This window comes from Phacochoerus africanus, chromosome 7 (assembly GCF_016906955.1).
Source record: "Phacochoerus africanus isolate WHEZ1 chromosome 7, ROS_Pafr_v1, whole genome shotgun sequence".
Taxonomy (NCBI): Eukaryota; Metazoa; Chordata; class Mammalia; order Artiodactyla; family Suidae; genus Phacochoerus; species Phacochoerus africanus.
This window is the reverse complement of record NC_062550.1, coordinates 73,721,869-73,741,465: the sequence shown is the minus strand read 5'-3', so window position 1 is coordinate 73,741,465 and position 19,597 is coordinate 73,721,869. Positions and strand designations below refer to the sequence as shown.

At 48.0% G+C, this 19,597-nt stretch overlaps 1 protein-coding gene across 10 annotated transcripts in view; it reads left to right on the top strand.

Annotated features, from left to right (window-relative positions):
* The window catches only part of MICAL3 (microtubule associated monooxygenase, calponin and LIM domain containing 3), a 245,007-nt gene that overhangs the window by 176,744 nt on the left and 48,666 nt on the right, over positions 1-19,597 (top strand). For 8 of the 10 annotated variants that reach the window (XM_047787942.1, XM_047787944.1, XM_047787943.1 and 5 more), the window contains exons 21-24: positions 2,013-2,120; positions 2,630-2,816; positions 13,203-13,291; positions 13,963-14,050. In XM_047787942.1, the coding sequence (XP_047643898.1) occupies positions 2,013-2,120; positions 2,630-2,816; positions 13,203-13,291; positions 13,963-14,050 (472 nt within the window). The remainder of the gene's footprint in view (positions 1-2,012; positions 2,121-2,629; positions 2,817-13,202; positions 13,292-13,962; positions 14,051-19,597) is intronic. The other 2 variants (XM_047787949.1, XM_047787950.1) reach the window with 1 other exon arrangement.

Below are 19,597 nucleotides of genomic sequence, written 5' to 3'. Positions count from 1 at the left end.
AGTTAAGGAGGCTGCTAGCTTTCACTGCAGCAAATTCTCTCCAAGGAAAACCACTTTCATTATATTCCAACTGTATCAAATTATGATAAAAACATCTTTCAGCCATTAGCTTTTAAAGCTCCAAGTGTCTTCCTGTTAATGTGTTATGAAACATGAACCATGGTTGAAGTAAATCTCTTAATGGAGTGGTGACTGTGCAGTATTCTGGGTGCCTCTTGCATTGCAGTCGTTGAAAGAGTGAACTCCGCTGTTTCCTGCACTGGAGCTGACCCTCTGTGGAGTAGTTCACAGAGGTTTGAAGGTCCTTTTGCTCTTTTGCTTGGTTTCCTATTCTTGAGCTGGTAGCAGATGATGTATGGAAGCTCATGTGTGGGTGGCGGCCGCAGTGCAAGACCAGAGACCACTGCATTTTGACTGTTTGTTCAGAGAGGGTAGAGGGAAGCCATCTGCTTTTCATGCCAGAAACAAATAGAACTCGAGTCTCCACATCTCTTGGGGGCTTGTCAATATTATCACGTCACTAAGAACTGAGTGTGACAAATGCCTTTGCACGTGCTTGCTGAGAGTGCTGGTTTCTGGTGGGAGAGAAGGGCTCTGGCTGGGCAGGTCCATGCTCTCACTCACCTGCTCTCCAAGGAAGTAAGTGCCATTTTCTGTTCCCCCTTGTCTGCCTAGCTCTGCCTGTTGTCTCTCTGTTCCCAGCTTAAGCCTCTGTAATGTTTCTAATCTAAAGACAGTTTAGGTCTAAGAGCCACTTTTTTTTTTTTAAACTTCTAATGGGAGTTAATGAGCAAAGGGTACTGTTCTTTGTATATCTCCATATTTTAAATTGAAAAATGTCATTGACTCCTCAGTTCCAGCCGAACCTTAGAGAGCTCTTTGCTCATTTGGGCCTCTGTGGTTCTCATAGTTAGGCAGGGTTCCTTCCCCCTGGAGCGTTTCTCTGGCGTGTCCCTTCCCAGCCCAGGATGTGATTCTCTGCCCAGCCCAGGACTGCTCAGACAGTGATTCTCTTAGACATCGTCTCATGTGCTCCAGCCACTTCCTCAGGGGTTGTTGGCACCCAGCACAGCTGCTCCTGGCATTTCTGGCTTGGAATAAGACACAGTTAGTGTCTGGGCCATCTCCACAGGGGGCGTGTGACCTGGAAGCAGTCTCTAAAGGGCCATTGGTAAGGCTTTGGCCTCATTTCCTAGGGGCCGGGCTCAAAATGGGCTCCAGCAGGAAGGCTTGCAATTGAAATTTATTTTCTCCTATGGTTACTTCCTCAGCATTGCTAGAAAGAGGGTTGAGGTGGTTGGATTTTTTTCTTTTATCTTTTTTCAACCTATGCAGAAATAATTCCTCCTGGACTAGAAATACATTCCGACATCCATAGCAGCATGTCTGCTGGGCCCAAGCCAGCGCAGAAGGCTTTGGCTCAGGGCACACATGCTCACGCACATTCTGGAGAAAAGGGGATGGACAAGGAAGGGTTCTTTCTGATAAAGCACACACACAGGCTGTGAGCCAAGTACTCAGAATGAGGAGACAGACAGAGTTGGCCTTTCTTTTTGCATGAGGAAATACCTTCCCAAGCCTCTCCCAGGCCCTGGATCATGCCCTCAGTCTGGGCACCCACTGTGTGGAGGGAGGTGTCCTGTCCGCTTGAGTTCTTTGTATGTAATTTGAGTCACTGGGTTGTAGGCCCTTCCTCTTATTTCTGTTTGCATCCATCCTGTCCTCCTGCTTCCCCATTCCCTGCACTGTCCAGTCCAGAAAGACATGAAACACTAAATTGTCCTCCCTGAATTTAGTTGTAGCTGCAGCCATTACTCCTGCCTACACTGAGCCCAGTGTGTGACCCTGACACCTAGTTTCTCTGCTTGTGGGCACTGTGTTGGCATGGTTTGCTGCTGCACCTTATATTCATTTTATACCTTTCAAAGTTTTTTTTCCTGTCTTCTTAATTTATTTATTTTTTCCTTCTCATTTTCCTTCTTTCTGGTTGTTTTATAATCTCCATCCGATAGAAGTATATAAAGATGTACACGGGCGGAGTGAGCTCATTGGCTGAGCAGATAGCCAATCAGCTTCAAAGGAAAGAACAGCCTAAAACCCTTCTAGACAAGAAGGAACTGGTAAGAGATACACTTAAGGGCACTGTCTGTCTAGATAAAACAGCTCTGGTAAACAAACCTGCTTTGTTCTAGGTAGTTTCATGACAGATATAACCACTGTGTGCCATGTGGTAATTTTTTTTTGAGGTTGTCTGAATTTTGTAACAGATTTCTAGGACTGAAACCGTGGCTTAGAGTGTTGTGGGAAAAGCATATTTCCTGTCTTTCTAAAGTGCTCTGGACTGGAGTCCAGGGGCCTGTGTCCATGGAAACCATAGGAACACCTTCAAATCAGAATCTGCCAAGATAATTTGGTTTGATTGTTATGAAATTGTGTAAAATGGACTCAGGTTTCCTCCTGGCTATGGGTTAGTGTCAGTGCCCAGTGCTTTGTGGGCATCTGGGGCGGCAGCACTGCGTTGTGCGAGGCTCCTGTCTCTACACAGCATTGCTCAGTGGGGCCTCGCACCCCTGGGTGGCGGGCCTGGCAGGCATTGCCCTGATGTGCTCCTCCCCAACCTCCACCCCAGGGCTCAATAAAGAAGGAGTTCCCACAGAACTTGGGAGGCAGCGACACGTGCTATTTTTGTCAGAAGCGAGTCTATGTGATGGAGCGGCTGAGCGCCGAGGGCAAGTTCTTCCATCGGAGCTGCTTCAAGTGCGAGTACTGTGCCACCACCCTGCGCCTGTCCGCCTACGCCTACGACCTTGAGGATGGTGAGTCTGTTTGCACCGGAGAAACTGGGCTCAGGCACCTTTTTCCACTTGAGCTGATCTCAGGCCCCTCACTACATTTTACATGTACTTTTCTTTCTGCCCCCTCAAGCCCTCCCATCCAACCATCTATGCTTTTTCTTTCTTTTGGCTGCACCTGCAGTATATGGAAGTCCCCAGCCAAAGATCAAACCCATGCCACAGCTATAACCCAGAGCCACAATAGTGACAATGCTGGATCCTTAACCCACTGAACCATGGAGAAACGCCAGCCCCTTATTCTTTATGTTTCTCTAAAACAGTTTCTTGTAAACGTATCTGCAGAGTCAGCAGGCTGCATCATAGATGACTCAGTAGTGATGGTGATGAGGACATGCATTTGCCTAAATTGTTTCACTGGCTTTCCAGATACCTGTTGTCCTACCTTATGGTGGGATCTTAAAAGGGATCCAGAGTTTCTGTCATGGCTCAGTGGTAATGAACCCCACTGGTATCCACGAGGACGCAGGTTCAATCCCTGACCTCGCTCAGTGGGTTAAGGATCCAGTGTTACCATGAGCTGTGGTGTAGGTCGCAGATGAAGCTTGAATCCTGTGTGGCCATGGCTGTGGTGTAGGCCAGCAGCTATAGCTCCACTTCGACCCCTAGCCTGGGACTTCCATGTGCCTTGGGTGTGGCCCTAAAAAGACAAAAATAAAAAATAAAAGAGATCCAGTAAGTCTTTTTTGTCTTTATTTTAGAGAAAAAGAATCACAGGCTTATAGCAGCCACATTTCTTGACAAAGGTCAGTGATGGCAAATGGAAACTGTATCCCCTGCCCCTGTTCTTGGACCTTGGCTCCCTGAAGGTGCTGCATTACACCAGGGGTTACCTGCTCTCTAGCATCGGTGTCTCTTGTCTGCACAGGGCCTCGGTCTGTTTTACTGTGCTTTTCAAGCCCTGGCCTTTTGTGATGTTTGTTGGTTTTATAGTGAAATGACCTCAATAAGGCAGAAGGTGGAGAATAGTGCAAACAGGTGACAGAGCCTGATGGAGAAGCAGCTAGAGGCATGGCGGCCATCTGAAGACCCTTTGAGGTTAATTGAAGAAGGTCACCAAAGACATTGATGATTCCTGTACCCATTCCTACAGGCAGCTGAAGGAAATTCATGAGAGATTGTCTTAATTTGACTCAACAGTAATGAAAGGACCTAGATTAATAGGAGAGGAAAGTAAATCCTCATAGGGTAGCATTAAGTCCATAACATTGATAGGCACCTTCTTTTTTTTCTTTTTTGCCATGCCCACGGCTTGTGAAAGTTCCAGGGCCAGGAATCGAACCTGCGCCACAGCAGCAACTCAAGGCGCTGCAGTGACAAGGATGATCTTTAACCCACTTGTCACAAGGGAACTCCGATAGACAGCTTCTTGACTGAGGAGACTGTAAGTTGATGTCACACAGGAGAAGGACCCTGAGATTAGGAAATGGTCATGTCAGTGATCCAGGCTCTTTGAATAGTGAATAAAACAGGCAGCTCTGTCAGGAAGGAGAGCAGTGGTGACCTCTTACCATTGTGGCACCTGGTCCTCTTGTTACATGAGAAGCACCACCCGGTGAGGGAAGGTATCTGTGGTTAGTGTCACTCTTGCCCCACACCTGGGCTTTGGGTAATGCCTTTGATCTCCAAGGATGAGGTTGGCGGATGGCAGCTCCGTCTTTCAACAGTTCTTTGTGCTTGGGCTGTTGGACTCAGCCTTTCACTGTGAGGTCTGCCTGGGGAGGTCCCTCAGGGTCCAGCCTATTGACCCACAAGTATTTTCGCCCATAGATTGTGCACCACATCTTTGCCACGTTGTCTTGAGGATGCAGATGGAGTGTGAGAGGAGCTTGTGTTCTGTGTGGAATGACTCGGCAGCAGGCTGTGTAGGACTAAGGGCGGTGGCACCTAGTGCAGATAGATGGTAGTGATATAACCGTCAAAGGAGAGGGAGTCCTGGGAGCTCAGGGCCATGGGGAGAAACCTGCTGTCCTAGCTGGGTGGTGGATCGAGGTGGAGAGGCCCCGCAGAGCGGGAACCAGCGTGCATGTGGCCTGAGTACCAGGTTCCGGACTCAGGTTCCTGAGTTTCAGCCCAGGTGAATTTTACATCAGCTCAGCTCCTCCTCGTGAGAGGTGAACTAGGGAAAAAGAGGGGGTCTTAGGAGTCCTGGAGTTTTAGCCTGTTCTTCACAACCAGCTTGCTGTGTGATTCGGACGGAAGTCTAACTGAAGAGCCTCAGGTAGGAGAAGAAGCCAGGAAACTTGTGGCTCAGGAGGTCAGGGTGAACCAGGCATCATGCTGGGCCCTTAGCTCGCTCCTGTCCTTTCATCTTCATGACCACCACAAGGCAGCTGGTTTTATGATTGTAATCTTGTCCATCAGGAAACCAGAGAAGTTGTAACGTGCTCATCCAGGTTTACACAACAAATAAGAGCTGGTTTGCACTCAGTGAGCCCTCAGACCCCCAGGTCAGACATGCTGGGCCCACAGAAGCTCTAGACTGGAAAGTGGGGAGTCACATTTGAGAGACAGACCCAGGTTTTTACCCTTGTTCCTCAGTCTCTTTATTTATTTTATTTTATATTTTATTTTATTTTATTTTTTATTTACTTTATTTATTTTTTTATTTTTTTTATTTTTATTTTATGGCTGCCCCCACAGCATGTGGAAATTCTGGGCCAGGGATTGAATTCAAGCTGCAGCTGGGACCTATACCACAGTTGAGGCAACACCACATCCTTTAACTCACTGAGCTGGGCCAGGGATGTAACCCACACCTCTGCAGCAACCCAAGCCACCGTAGTCGGGGTCTTAACTCACCGCACTATGGCGGGAACTCCCCTTCATCCCTTTTAAAAGATGCCGTCTGTCCTAGCAATTCCCTGGTGGCACAGTGGGTTAAAGATCCAGCATTGTCACTGCTCCGGCACAGGTTCAATCCCTGGCCTAGGAGCTTTCTCATGCTGCAGGCACAGGTAGAAATAAATAAATAAATAAATAAATGCCATCTGTCCTAAAACTTAGCTACTCTTTCTTGCCAGATACTAGCTTATTTTGACTGCTGCCAGTTCTTTTTCTTTAATTTTGCTTTTTAGGGACGCACCTACAGTGTCTGGAGTTTGCCAGGCTAGGGGTCGAATTGGAGCTACAGCTGCTGGCCTACACCACAGCTCATGTCAACACTGGATCCTTATCCCCTTGAGCGAGGCCAGGGATCAAACCCACTTCCTCATGGATACTAATCAGGCTCATTTCTGCTGAGCCACAATGGGAACTCCTTTTGGGTTTTTTTTGTTTGTTTTTGTTTTTTTTAATAACTAGTGATGTTGAGCATCTTTTTTTTTTTTTTTGGTCTTTTTGCTATTTCTTTGGGCCGCTCCTGCGGCATATGGAGGGTCCCAGGCTAGGGGTCGAATCAGAGCCATAGCCGCCAGCCTACACCAGAGCCACAGCAACGCGGGATCCGAGCCGCGTCTGCAACCTACACCACAGCTCACGGCAATGCCGGATCGTTAACCCACTGAGCAAGGGCAGGGACCGAACCCACAACTCCATGGTTCCTAGTCGGGTTCGTTAACCACTGTGCCACGATGGGAACTCCTGATGTTGAGCATCTTTTAATGTGCTTTGTGTGTGTGTCTTTTTGCCTTTTCTAGGGCCACTCCCACGGCATATGGAGGTTCCCAGGCTAGGGGCCCAATCAGAGCTGTAGCCGCCGGCCTACGCCAGAGCCACAGCAACACAGGAGCCGCGTCTGCAGCCTACACCACAGCTCATGGCAATGCCGGATCCTTAACCCACTGAGCAAGTCCAGGGATCGAACCTGCAACATCATGGTTCCTAGTCGGATTCGTTAACCACTGCACCACGACGGAAACTCCTCATTTTTTAATTTTAAAAAAAATTTTATTTACTTATTTTGCTTTTTAGGGCTGCATCCATGGCATATGGAAGTTCCCAGGCTAGAGGTGGAATCGGAGCTATAGCTGCCAGCCTATGCCATAGCCACAGCAACATGGTGTAGGGTATAGATCCGAGCTGCATCTACAGCCTATACCACAGCTCATGGCAATGCCGATCCCCAACCCTGACTGCTGACAGTTCTTAAGGCAAGGACTCTAAATCAGTCAGTGAGTCAAGTCTTCCTCTGTTATCTCTAGGGGAGAAGACACAGAGCTTCTGCTGAGGTGGCCTGTGAAGGGCAGCCTTCGGTAGTGACCAGCCCCTGCCCTCCACCATCACCCCTGCAGTTTGCTCCCACAGGGCAGCCCAAGGGCTTAAAAAGAAAGCAGATCTTCCCAGACCACCATCTCCACCTGTCCTCCTGGCCTGGCCTTCAGCCTCTCCACTGCCAGCTGTCCCCTGCACCCTGGTCCCTTTTCTGTTCTACTAACACACTTAGGACATCGTGCTCGCTGTTCCCTCTGCCAGAACACATGCCCACAGTCTTCATGGGGTCGGCCTCCTGTCGCTAACCAGCTCCCTTCCCAGAGAGACTTGGGGCCTCCCGCTCCACTGGGCAGGGACTCCTCAGCCTCCTGACCAGAGTGTCCCAGTGTTGTTGGGTGAAGGAATCCACAGCCTCTTGACTTCTGGCTTGCCCTTTAGCCATCTCTTTTCTCAGTTCACGTTGCTTAATTTATTGAGAACATCTCAAATCAGTGACTTGACCAAATCAACCATAATTTGTACTTAGTTTGTGACATTCGCACAGCTGTATTTGCTGGTTGAGATGAGCATCATCCGTAGAGCTGGCCAGCCAGGGTTCCAGTCCTGCCTGAGACTCCCTGAGTGTGGGACTAGGGCCAGTGGGAGAGTGCCCATCTCACTGGGGTTTGAGGATTAAGTGAGGTGATAGCTGTAAAGCACTTACAGTGTCTGGCACATGGTAAATGTTAGATAAAAATTGCTCTTTTTGTTGCTAATATAAGAAACAGAAAGAGGAGTTCTCATCGTGGCACAACAGAAACAAACCTGACTAGTACCCACAAGGATGTAGGTTCGCTCTCTGGCCTCGCCCAGTGGGTTAAGGATCCAGCATTGCCGTGAGCTGTGGTGTAGGTTGCAGATGCGGCTCGGATCCCACGTTGCTGTGGCTATGGTTGTAGACCGGCAGCTGTAGCTCCAATTCAACCCTAGCCTGGGAACCTCCATTTGCTGCGGGTGTGGCCCTAAAAAGACCAAAAAGAAAAAGTAGAAAGTATCACCAGTTGGGTTTGGGAAAAGGTTTGAGGCTGTAGTAATTGAGCACCTACAACACAGGGCATGTGATAACATCTTGTTGATTGATCTTGGCCCACAAAATGAGTGGGCTCTTCACACTCCACATGGAGGACATGTTCCAGGAGGCTGAGGTTCAGGGGTAGCTTTGATAGTGTCTGCACTGAGGCCTGGCTTCAGCTCCCAGGCTCCCTCCCTCAGATTGTGCTGCTTCCCAAAGAAAACAAGGTTTGGGGGGAGTTCCTGTCATGGCTCAGTGGTTAACAGACCCAGCTAGTATCCTTGAGGATTCGGGTTCCATCCCTGGCCTCGCTCAGTGAGTTAAGGATCCGATGTTTCCATGAGCTGTGGTGTAGGTCATAGATGCAGCTTGGATCTGGCGTTGCTGTGGCTGTGGCGTAGGCTGGCAGCAACAGCTCTGATTCGACCCCTTAGCCTTGGAACTTCCATGTGCCATGGATGCAGCACCAAAAAGCAAAATAATTAAACAAATAAATAAGCTGTGGAGGTTTTCTTAAATTGCCTTTTGCTTAGGCTTGTGGGACTTGTTTTTGAAACCAAAATCTCTTTTCTTTATTAAGGATGCCATAGCAGAATTCAGTGAGGGTTCCCTGGTACGTCAGCCTGTTGATTTGTATTTTTATTTATTTTGTTTGTTTGGTGTTTATTTTTTCTTCTTTCTATATAATGATTTTTATTTTTTTCCATTATAGCTGGTTTACAGTGTTCTGTCAATTTTCTACTATACAGCATGGTGACCCAGTGATGCATACATGTATACATTCTTTTTTCTCCCATTATCAGGCTCCATCATAAGTGATGAGACATAGTTCCCAGTGCTACACAGCAGGATCTCATTGCTAATCCATTCCAAATGCAATAGTGTGCACCTGTTAACCCCAAACACCTGACCCATCCCACTCCCTCCCCCTTGGCAACCACAAGTCTATTCTCCAAGTCCATGATTTTCTTTTCTGTAGAAAGGTTCATTTGTGCCATATGTTAGATTCCAGATATAAGTGATATCACGAGTTGTATTTTTTAAATCTAGGATTCTTGGGAGTTCCCGTCATGGCTCAGTGGTTAACGAATCCGACTAGGAACCATGAGGCTGTGGGTTTGATTCCTGGCCTCGCTCAGTGGGTTAATGATCCGGCGTTGCCGTGAGCTGTGGTGTAGGTTGCAGATGTGGCTTGGATCCCACATTGCTGTGGCTCTGGCGTAGGCCGGTGGCTACAGCTCCAATTTGACCCCTAGCCTGGGAACCTCCATATGCCGCGGGAGCGGCCCAAGAAATAGCAAAAAGACAAAAAATAAATAAATAAATAAATCTAGGATTCTACTTTTACTACAAAAAAAGCAAATTAACGTAGAAGAAACTGAAGAAAAGAATGAAACTAACTGTAAGTGATTATAGTTTTCTGATGCTGTAATAAATAAGACTCTTGGTTATGAGTAATGGAAACCCAAATCATGAAGTTTCCACATTTTGGCTGACATCTTCCTTCCAGATAGCAGTCTCAAGAAGGCCTGCTCCTTTTCTCTCCCATCATAAGAATCCCCATCAGTGGCTCTGGTCAGCCTGATGTAGCCCCTTGCCAGTTCCTAGAGTACCACATCTGCAGGTGGGCTGGCAGAAAGGGGATTGACGACTCTTTGTGTGTATCCACTTCTGTGGTGGTAATGTCAGGACACCTGGTTGGCAGCCCCATCAGTCATGTGGAGGAGGGAGAAGCATTTCTTAAAGAATGAGACACAGGAGTTCCCTAGGGGGTTAAGGATCCAGTATTGTCACTGCTATGGCTAGGGTTCAGTCCTTGGCCCAGGAACTTTTGAATGTGATGGGCATGCCCCCACGCCCCCCCAAACTAATAATGAGATACAATCAGACAAGAAGTAGTGTGTGGTCCAAGCTCCAATACATTTTGTCTTGTTGTAATTACTTTTTACCTTGGCCCAAACTAGAAAAAGTAAAATACTTGACTGCGTATCGTGAAGGAGATTGTGTCCAAGCTGCAGAAACAGCCCACGATTCAACCCCTCATGGGAAAGTAGGCAGCGGAGTTGATGGCCCTTAGCTTTCAGGTGCTACAGACAGTAGACATAGTTCCCCAAGCTCTGGTTGAGTGCCAGTATCTAGTGTGAAACTCTTTTTCAGAAAACATATGTGTATGGGAATAGTATTTGAAATTATGAAAGTTTGCAAACTATATTTTCTAAAAGACTTATTCAGTGTTGGGAGGGGGTGAAGTGCCAGTAAAAGGAAAGTGGAAGTCATTTACTTTGAAGAGAAAAAAGAGAGATGTAACCATATCAGAAGGAGGCCGGAGGAAGAATATCATCTCATTTATTTCCCTGACTTTTAGGCCCTCTTTTTCTTTCTTTCTTTTCTTTTCTTTTTTTTTTTTTAAGGGCCACACCTGTGGCATGTGGAGCTTCCCAGACTTGGGGTCGAATTGGAGCTGTAGCTGCCGGTCTGCACCACAGCCTCAGCAACCCGGATCATAAACCCGCTGAGTGAGGCCAAGGATCGAACCTGCGTCCTCATGGATGCTAGTCAGATTCTTTTCCACTGAGCCATGACGGGACCTCTTCCTTTTATTTTTGGCTCCCCACCCCACCCCCCAATGTCGAGCTTTACTGAGATGTAATTGACACATTGGCTTGTGTGTACTTTGTGTAGATTTGCTATGTTCAGCTAAGACATTACATAGTATTAACTGCCTCTCTATCTCATCCCATAGTTACTAAACTTTTGTGGTAAGAACATTTAAGACCCGTTTTTTCAGCAATATTCAAGTGTGCAATGTGGTATTATTAGCTGTAAACTTGTTAATCTTTTTTGTTTTTGTTTTTGTCTTTTCGGGGCCTCAACCCCCAGGCATATGGAAGTTCCTAGGCTATGGGTCAAATCAGAGCTGCAGCTGCTGGCCTACAACACAGCCACAGCAACACTGGATCTGAACTGCATCTGCAATCTATGCCACAGCTCACAGCAACACTGGATCTGAACTGCATCTGCAATCTATGCCACAGCTCACAGCAACACCAGATCCTTAACCCAACAAGCGAGGCCAGGGATCAAACCTGAGTCCTCATGGATACTCTTTGGGTTCATTACCACTGAGCCAGGATGGGAACACTGAGAATTTTATTGTTTTTGATGCTATTGTAAAAGGAGTTTTTTTTTTTCTTCATTTCTTTCTTTGGTGTTTGGTTGTTAGTATATAGGAACTCAGGGAGTCTTTAGAATTTTCTATATATAGGATCATATCATCTGTGAACAAAAACAGTTTCATTTCTTCCTTACCTATTCGGCAGCCTTTTATTTCTTTTTCTTGCTTGATTACTATGGCTAAGATTTCCAGTACAGTGTTGAAAAGAAATAGTGAGAGTGGGTATCCATGTCTTATTCCTGATCTTAGAGGTAAAACACTTTAAACCTTTCACTGTTGACTATGTTATTATCTGTGAGCTTATCATATGTGGCCTTTATTTTGTTGAAGTATGATCCTTTTCTACGAAGTTTGTTGAGCTTTTTTTCTTGAGATGATGTTTTACTTTGTCAAATGCTTTTTCTGCATCTGTTTAGATGATCTTATGATTTCTATCTCATTCTATTAATGTAGTGAATCATATTTATTGACTTACGGATGTTGAACCATCCATGCATTCCTGAAGTAAATCCCACTTGATCATGGTGTAAGATCCTTTTAATGTGCTGTTGAATTTGGTTTGCTAATATTTTGTTGAAATTTTTTACACCTATATTAATTAGTGGTATTGGTCTGTGATTTTTCTTGTAGTATCCTTATCTAGCTTTGGTATCAGGGTAATGGCAGTGTTATAAAATGAGTTTGGGAGTGTTCCCTCCTGTTCAGTTTTTTGGAAGCATTTGAGAAGGATTGCTATTAATTCTTTAAATGTTTGGTAGAATTCCTCAGTGAAACCATCTGGTGCTGGGCTTTTCTGTTTTTTTGAGGGTTTTGATTACTAATTCAATCTCCTTACTCTACATTGGTCTGTTCAAATTTTCTATTTCTTTTTGACTCAGACTTGATAGGTTGTATGTTTCTAGGAATTTATCCATTTCCCCTAGGTTATCCAGCTTTTGGCATTTAATTGTTAATAGTTGTTTCTTGTGATCCTTTGTATTTCTGTGGTATCAGTTGTAATGTCTTTCATTTCTGATTTTGAGTCCTTTGTCTTGTTTTTCTGAATTAGTCTAATAAAGGTTTGTCAATTTTGTTTATCTTCAAAAAAATCTATTAGTTTCTTTTACCTTTTCTATTGTGTTTCTGGGTAGGTCGTCTTACTTTAACTTTAAGAACAAGAAAGTTCATTTGTCAAAGGAGCCACTCTCTCCAGATGAGAAAAATGAGTGGGAATACTCCTGTTTCAACAATTTCTATAATAAGGTCTGTCTTTTCATTTTTCAAAAGCTTTGACTGTAAGTGGGAGTAAAGAAAGAGTAGAGAAAAAAAAAATGACCCTTCTGACTGAATCCCACTAGGAGTAATCTTGAGAAAAGCCAAGGTTGGTGTTTTTCACTTTTGATCTCACCCACGGTGGAACATACATGTTACAACTAGGACCCAGAACACCTTGGTGGGCACAGTGGAGAGAAATAAAACCTAATCCTAACCATGCCATGATGCATGTTGATGCTTTTTATTCGACTTTATTCCGTTTTGTTCTAGTCACATTGTAGGACTCTTTGGTTTTGTTTGTATTGTTTTTAATGCTGATGCTGACCCACTAAGGGTCAAAGCTGCAGTTTGACCAGTGCTGGCTTGAGGGTGGTTGCAGAAGGGGGAGCAGGGCCACCCCACCCCCAGCAGCCTTCATGCCTCTTCTGCTTGGTTTCCCCAGAAATGCTCCTCTGGCCTTTCATGTGACCACATCTTTGTTCTGTTCACACTGCCACTTTGTTTGCTGGCCCTGCCATGCAGGCTTCAGTCTTTGCTCTGCCCTGATTGGGTGACAGCTGTGTGACCTCTACACATCCGGGCACAGGGAAGAGGAGGGCCTGGCCTCCCTGGACAAGAACGCTGGGCCTGGGCCTGGGCCAGGCTTGGGCAGTGAGGACAAGGTTCACAATTTCAGAGACTTGCTCATTCCCTCTTCCCCGCCTCTTGCTGCCTGCAGGTAAATTCTACTGCAAACCACACTACTGTTACCGGCTGTCTGGCTCCGCACAGAGGAAGAGACCAGCAGTGGCTCCTTTGTCTGGAAAGGTAACGGTGATCGTCTGCATGGGGCAGGGGGCGACAGGTCAGGGTATGGCCATCACCCTGAATGGCCCCTGAATTGCCTTTCCTGTGAGTGGAAGGGCCTGAGAGATGGTAAAGATGCAGTTTGGGGAAGGGGAGCGACTTTTCAAGTCTAATCTAATGTTGGGTTTCACTGTGGTAATGTTCCATCTGCCAACTCCGTTGGATCTGGAAGACCATGTCAGATGCTCCCTTCAGCTCACTCTGTAAAAGAAGCCATCTGCCTTTGTAAAGAGAGCCTTTCTAAGAGTAGGGCGCTGGAAAAGGACATGGCTAGAGATAAATGCTCTATGACCAGTTCCTTTAACTTTCTTTATTCCGGGAATTACTTATCTAAACCTTCTCCTTTTTGTGTGTGTGAATGTAATCAGCTCCCTCACTGGGAGCTGGGAATTCTCTCCACTGTACAGTGTCACCGTGTGGGCAGGCCAGCTGATGCCTCCTTGAGGGCCCGTGCTGGCCTGCAGAGGTGTGGGGACGGGATCCTAGGACTCCTGCCACCTTCTGTGCAAAGTGTGTCCTGGCGCGGTCTGGGCTGCCTGGTGAGAGCAGCAGACCAGCAGGCAGGTCTGCTTTGCCTGCTGAGATGTGGGGCTTCACAGAGTCACAATTCCTCTTCTTACGGACTTTCCTAGGAGACCAGGGGACTTCTGCAGGATGGCCCCACCGCAGACACCAACGGACGGTCCAGCTCCAGTGCCAGCCCTGCCGAGAGAACTCCAGGTAGCCTCACTTCCTTGTTTGGCTGGGTGGTGCGTCACTCTCTCGGCCTCTGTGACAAGGCCAAGGGGATGAGCCAGCACCTCCAAAGCAACATTTCTTCGATTGGGCATCAGGTGGCCCAGAACCCTCTGGACTCCTTTTTCATGTGCCAGCTGCTTGCATTCGGAGTCCCCTTTCTCTATGGCCTGTCGGAGGTGCTGGTGCAGATCAGAGGGGAGTTTCACTGGCCAACCGTGAGCCAGTAGGGATGCCTTCTGGTAAGCAGCATCCCCCAAGCATCGGTACCGTCTATTCAGAGTTTCACAGTTTCATTGCTGGAGCCCAGGGTTCTGCCCACATCCATCAGACACCTTGGACAGGGTTTGGCCTAGGCATATCTAGGAAACAGTTCAGAACCTACTGCTTTTAGCACTGACCCAATTGAGGCCCAGGGTAGCAGGGCCTTCCTATAGGCCCTTGTTGTGGGCTCCTTGGACAGAGCATGGAATTGTGAGAAGGCTCAGGTCTGAATGTGTCTCCCTGAACTGGATATCCTCCGTGCTCGTCCCTGCTCAGGTGCCTGGGTGAGCTGGCACTGCACTCCCATCTCACCTGTAAGCACTGAAGGCCATGCCTATCCTTGTCATTTCGGGACATTTGAACTTCTGATGAATTTGTCCCACTTTCACTAACCTGTATCAGGAGGTGAGTGCCACCACCCCTACCTCTAAAAATACATTTATCCTGGTTTTGGAGGGTCAGAGAAAGAAGGGCTCATGGGCACCAGGCTTGTTGTAAAATATTGTGGTCTTTTTCTGTTAAAATTGCCTCTTTCTACTTCCTGCCAAACCAGCCTGTGAGGTGTGTGCACAGTCCACAGCCTCTGGGTGGTCCTGACGCCCTGCACAGCCCCAGACTGGCCTAGGGCCGCTATGGCCAATGGGAGAGACCGTCATCTGGGCCATGTTTCCACTTGTCACAAGTTTCCTCCCATTCAGAGCAAATAGATTTCAAGCAGCCATTTACAAACTCATGGAAATCACCATAAGGAAACCAAAGGTTATCAGCTAAGGCCAGAAACTATGAGGAGGGAGTTGGTAGTGGAATTTCCAAAATGGGAAAAGAGAGGTGTTGTTCACACAGCCTTCCAATGGGAGGTTCGCAGAGTTACTGCCTTCTCTGGGTTTCAGAGCTAGTGCAGGGCTCATGGTGCTGTTCTGGGGCAGAAGGATGTGCCCAGAGGCAGGGGTGGGGTCCCCAGTGCAGTGATGGGAAGATAGGTAAACACAGCTTCTCCTGCTACATGTGCCCTGATATGATCTGATATGATCAGTTTTTTAAGTGTCCTGCAGGTTAGACCAACGTTTCATAACCACCTTCAAGCCATGAATGACTTGGTGAACCCCTTTAGAACCTGTCTTTCTCAAGAAGTGCTGACAGCCCTCACAGTGGGGGAGCTGGCAGTGAAATAACCAGCGGGGCTACACAGAGGCGTTGGCTCACGCCTTGAGCAGCACCCCCTGGGTACTTGGCAAACAACTGGACACCCTCTTTCTTTGTGAATGTCAGGTGCTGCCGAGTCCTGAGGAGATGGAGCTGGTGCAGTTGTCCCCCTGGTCAGGCTCAGTTTGCTATCTTGGTGTCTGCATTGAGAGCAGAGTGGGTGTTGGCCTTCAGGACTTGAGGATTGAGGGCTCCATAGAGAAGGGCTTTCCTTGAAGCAGATAGAGGAGAGGAGAGCTGGGATGTGGTGACGCAATCATTACCAAGGCAGCACTAAAGTCCTCAGGGCCGTCCTGATCCTGAAGGTGACGCCCCATCATAGCATGAAGGGTTCTAGATGTGATCCCCAGTTAGAGGTGCCCTGTGGGCAGTGGAGGCTGGAGCCTAGGACCTCTGGGTACAGTTAGTGCCTGCCCCTGGAGACCTCAGCTTTTGGAAACCACAGCCTGTATGTAGATATGCCCCCAGCACCGGCACTTTCCCTCCATAGAAAAGGAGCAGGCCATGGGTGTTTCATAGTTGGCATGAAATCAATTTCTGGTTTGCCTTTAAATCCCAAACAAAAGCTTTGGTTGTTTAGCTGGAACTTCTTGTGGAGAGCTTTCCAAAGAACTCAGGTATCTGAGGGCTCCAGGATGGGTGTGGTGCTAGCAGTGGCTGCACACGTCCCCTCAGCATCTGCACGTGCAAGTGTGCGGGCCACCCCAGGAGCTGGGGCTGGAGGACCATGGCTGTGGTTGGCGCTGCATGCTGCATGCCTTTTGCTCTGTGCCTCACCACCCCCCTTTATTTTGTGGCATTTCCTCCTTCTCTCTTATGTCCTTTTTTTCTCTTATCAAAATTACTGCTGTTGCCAAAAACCAAACACAGCCCACAAGTTAGAAGCACCTAGTCCAGCATCATCTGTCTCTGGAAGCCCAGTCTGCAGCTGCTGCCTGGTGTCTGTGTTTGTCATGTGCTTTTAATATGGAAACCCCCTTTCCTGTTCTCAGAGTCGGTACATGCTTTGTTTCCAAGCTGCTTGCAGATCAGTGGACCTGTCACAGATTTCTTACCGTGGCCTCATAGTACCTGCCCTGAGTTTAGGAAACATTTGGACAATAACAGACTGAGAAAGAAAACCCCCAAATGGGATATTTTCCCCTTGAGTATAAGACCCTCCATTGCAGGTATTTAGATCCTCTTTTCATCTGGAGGAATACCCTTCACAGCTCAGGAGGTGGATAACCAGAGATGGAGTGTACAGGCCTGGGGTTTCATAGGGAACGGGCGAGCTTTTCTTCCAGTTCAAGTGACAGAGATGGGATGGGAGAAACGTAGTCTGTCAACTTAGGGAAAGATGATCTTAACTTAAAAGCCTGCCTAGCTGTGGCAGGTACCTGCCCCCTGTCCCAGACACCCTTTCATGATCACCCTTGGGTTCCCAAGTTTGAGTGCTGAATGAGCCATTAGGAAATGTAAGCATTTCCCACACCAGCTGGGATAGCCTCACAGAACAAGGAATTCCTTCCGATCCTGGGCTCCTGTCGTCCAGAGGAAGTTAGGAGGTCTTCCCACTGCTTCCCAAGCCCTCTTCCCTTACAGGCATTTCTGGAAAACGTGTTAGTAAAACAAAGAGAATTCTGAATCCATCTTACCTCTTCGATCCTCCTCCAAGAGTCCCAGTAGCTGGTGATATGTGTGTACACATACGTATTTGTACAGGTTTAGCATCAAATATACATATTCATGTATTGTGCCCTAAGTAATAATACTAGTGAAGCTTTTTCTAAAGCTTCTTGTTCTTGGTTCTGGGCTCCAAAAGAGCGTTTACACTGGGGAACTGTGCCACTGACCTGGCTTAGTGTTCTGTGGGCTTTGGAGGCAGCAGAGCAGCCAGGCACCTTGGTGGAGGTGGAGACTTCGGGGTTGAGGGTCTCAGAAAATGAGCAGGGCACACCCCCAACCCCAGAAAGGTGACTTAGACAGGCAGGGAACCAGGGCTCTTGGTCATGGATCCCAGAAAACCACTTCACTTTGAGGTCTGTGTGTGGCTTTCCCAGGGTCCGTTACTGCAGCTTCCTGCTGTCTCTGGGTGTTCAGTGTGTCTGTAGGACAGTGGGACACTTATTCTCTCCTGAGAGGGGCTTCAGGCAGGCCTGAGCAGTGAATTAAGGGGTTCTGCACCCCTCTTTTCCTGGGCTGTTGAGCTGAGGGTGGAGGCGGGGGGCAGGCAGCCAGCAGGTCCCTGGCAGTAGTTACAGAGAGGCCAGCATTGTGCCAGGAACGCCTCGCCTGTCCACCTCTGGCTTTCCTTCCATAAAACCTCATGTTTGCCCTTGTTTTTAACTTCTGCTGTTGTGAGTTATGGTGTGTTTCTTTGTGAGTTGTTTTTTATTTAATTGTGTAACTGTTTTTCCGTTACTGTGAAACTAAGGTGTTGTGCTTTTAATTTTTTTTTTTTTAAACAAGTGTTACCATTCTTATTTAAGAGAATAAATTCCAAACAATCTTCAGGTTTCTGAGTATTTCTTTTCTTCCCCCTTTTCCTGATTGGAGGGTGGGAAGGGGTTGCTCAGGCAGGTCTTGGGAGTGGGCTTGAAACCAGTGTGCTTCAGGACTGTATCACTCCTGGCCTGGGGTCAAAAGAATATAGGTGTATTAAAATGGGGAAACGGGGTGTTTATAGCTAAAATACAGGTTCCCATTAATGGAGGGGCCCCTGTTTGGGGTGGCATGATGGAAGACATTGTGCTGTGTAAGCAGCTGTAGGTAGACAAGAGTGAGGAAGAGGCCGTGCTTGTCCTTCCATGCCATCAGGCCGTCTGAAGGCCTGGGGACTAGAGCAGGTGGAGGGACAGAAGGAGCACCCTGAGCCCGGGTCTGCCTGGGGCCTGGGAACAGTGAGGTGCTTCTCTTCTGCCTTGAGGCCATTGCCTGGGGTGCAGTGACCTGTCCTTCCAGCTCCGTCTCTTTCTGTGACCTGGACACAGAGCCAGGGTACCCAGTTCTGCTTGGCTGCTCAGGCCTGGAGGGCTGAGCCTACCACTTTCCATAACATGCTGTGACCTTGGCCACAGGGCCTCTGGTGCCAATCCACATGCCGACCACAGAGGCACAGGCCAGCCTTGGTGCTACATTGGGCCCCAAAAAGGCACTCAGTCTGTGTCCGCTGTACTGGAGAGGATCATCTCCACCCCCCACCCCCCAAAGCAGCCCCTGGGTCCCTGTGTGGCTTCCAGCTCTGCTGAGATGCTATCACTGCTTCCTTCAGAGTCAGGGTATTGGGGTGCAATAGAGGGATTTATAACAATGCTGGTGTTTATAACAGCATTCTGAAGCAGCCAACTGGAGGGTGACACTCATTGAGAGACCCTAGAGAATTCCCTTTGCAATTCAGTTTCTTTCTGAAACTTCTTTATGCCCAGTCTCTTTTTTTCCTCAAGTCTCTAGCTATTTGCCTGTTACAATCTCCTCAAGGATCCTGGGGAGCAGCTGGGGAAGGAAAGCAGTGGGATAGCTGCCCTCCATTTCAGACTGACAGGGACAGGGTCCCCTGAGGTACAAAAGGAAGAGAAGTAGTGCCTGGGCCTTTCTCACGTGTGACAGCCAGGCAGAGGGGTTCAGGAAGCCTCTTGGAGGCTCCAGAGCCGGCCTCACCTTGCACGTTAGGCCAGCCAACCAGCGGACAGGTGCCAGCATGCAGATCAGCTGCAAGGGCCTGTAGGGAGGGCAGGCTGTGTCAGCCATGTGTGCCAGGGTGGCGCTCTCCTCCCCAGCTGCCCTGTCCCCCCTCCCCAACTTTGCAGGCTGCCTCCGTACTTCCAGGTTCACCAGCCACACTTCCGTGTGGCTTTGCAGAAGTTACGAATGTTTTCTGAATGTCCCTGAGGCATTTTAATGGGCCTCTGGGAAGGACAGTGGGTGAGCCGTTGAGTCACCGCCCATGCCTAAACCCTAACTCAAGCCAAGCAAATCCAACCTTGCCCTTGAAAGTGTCCACCACTCAGGTTGGCATCAAGGGCAGGTGCCTTTCAGCAGAAAGGGGTCCAGGGCCCCAGCTCTGCCAACTTAGAACAGGCTCCT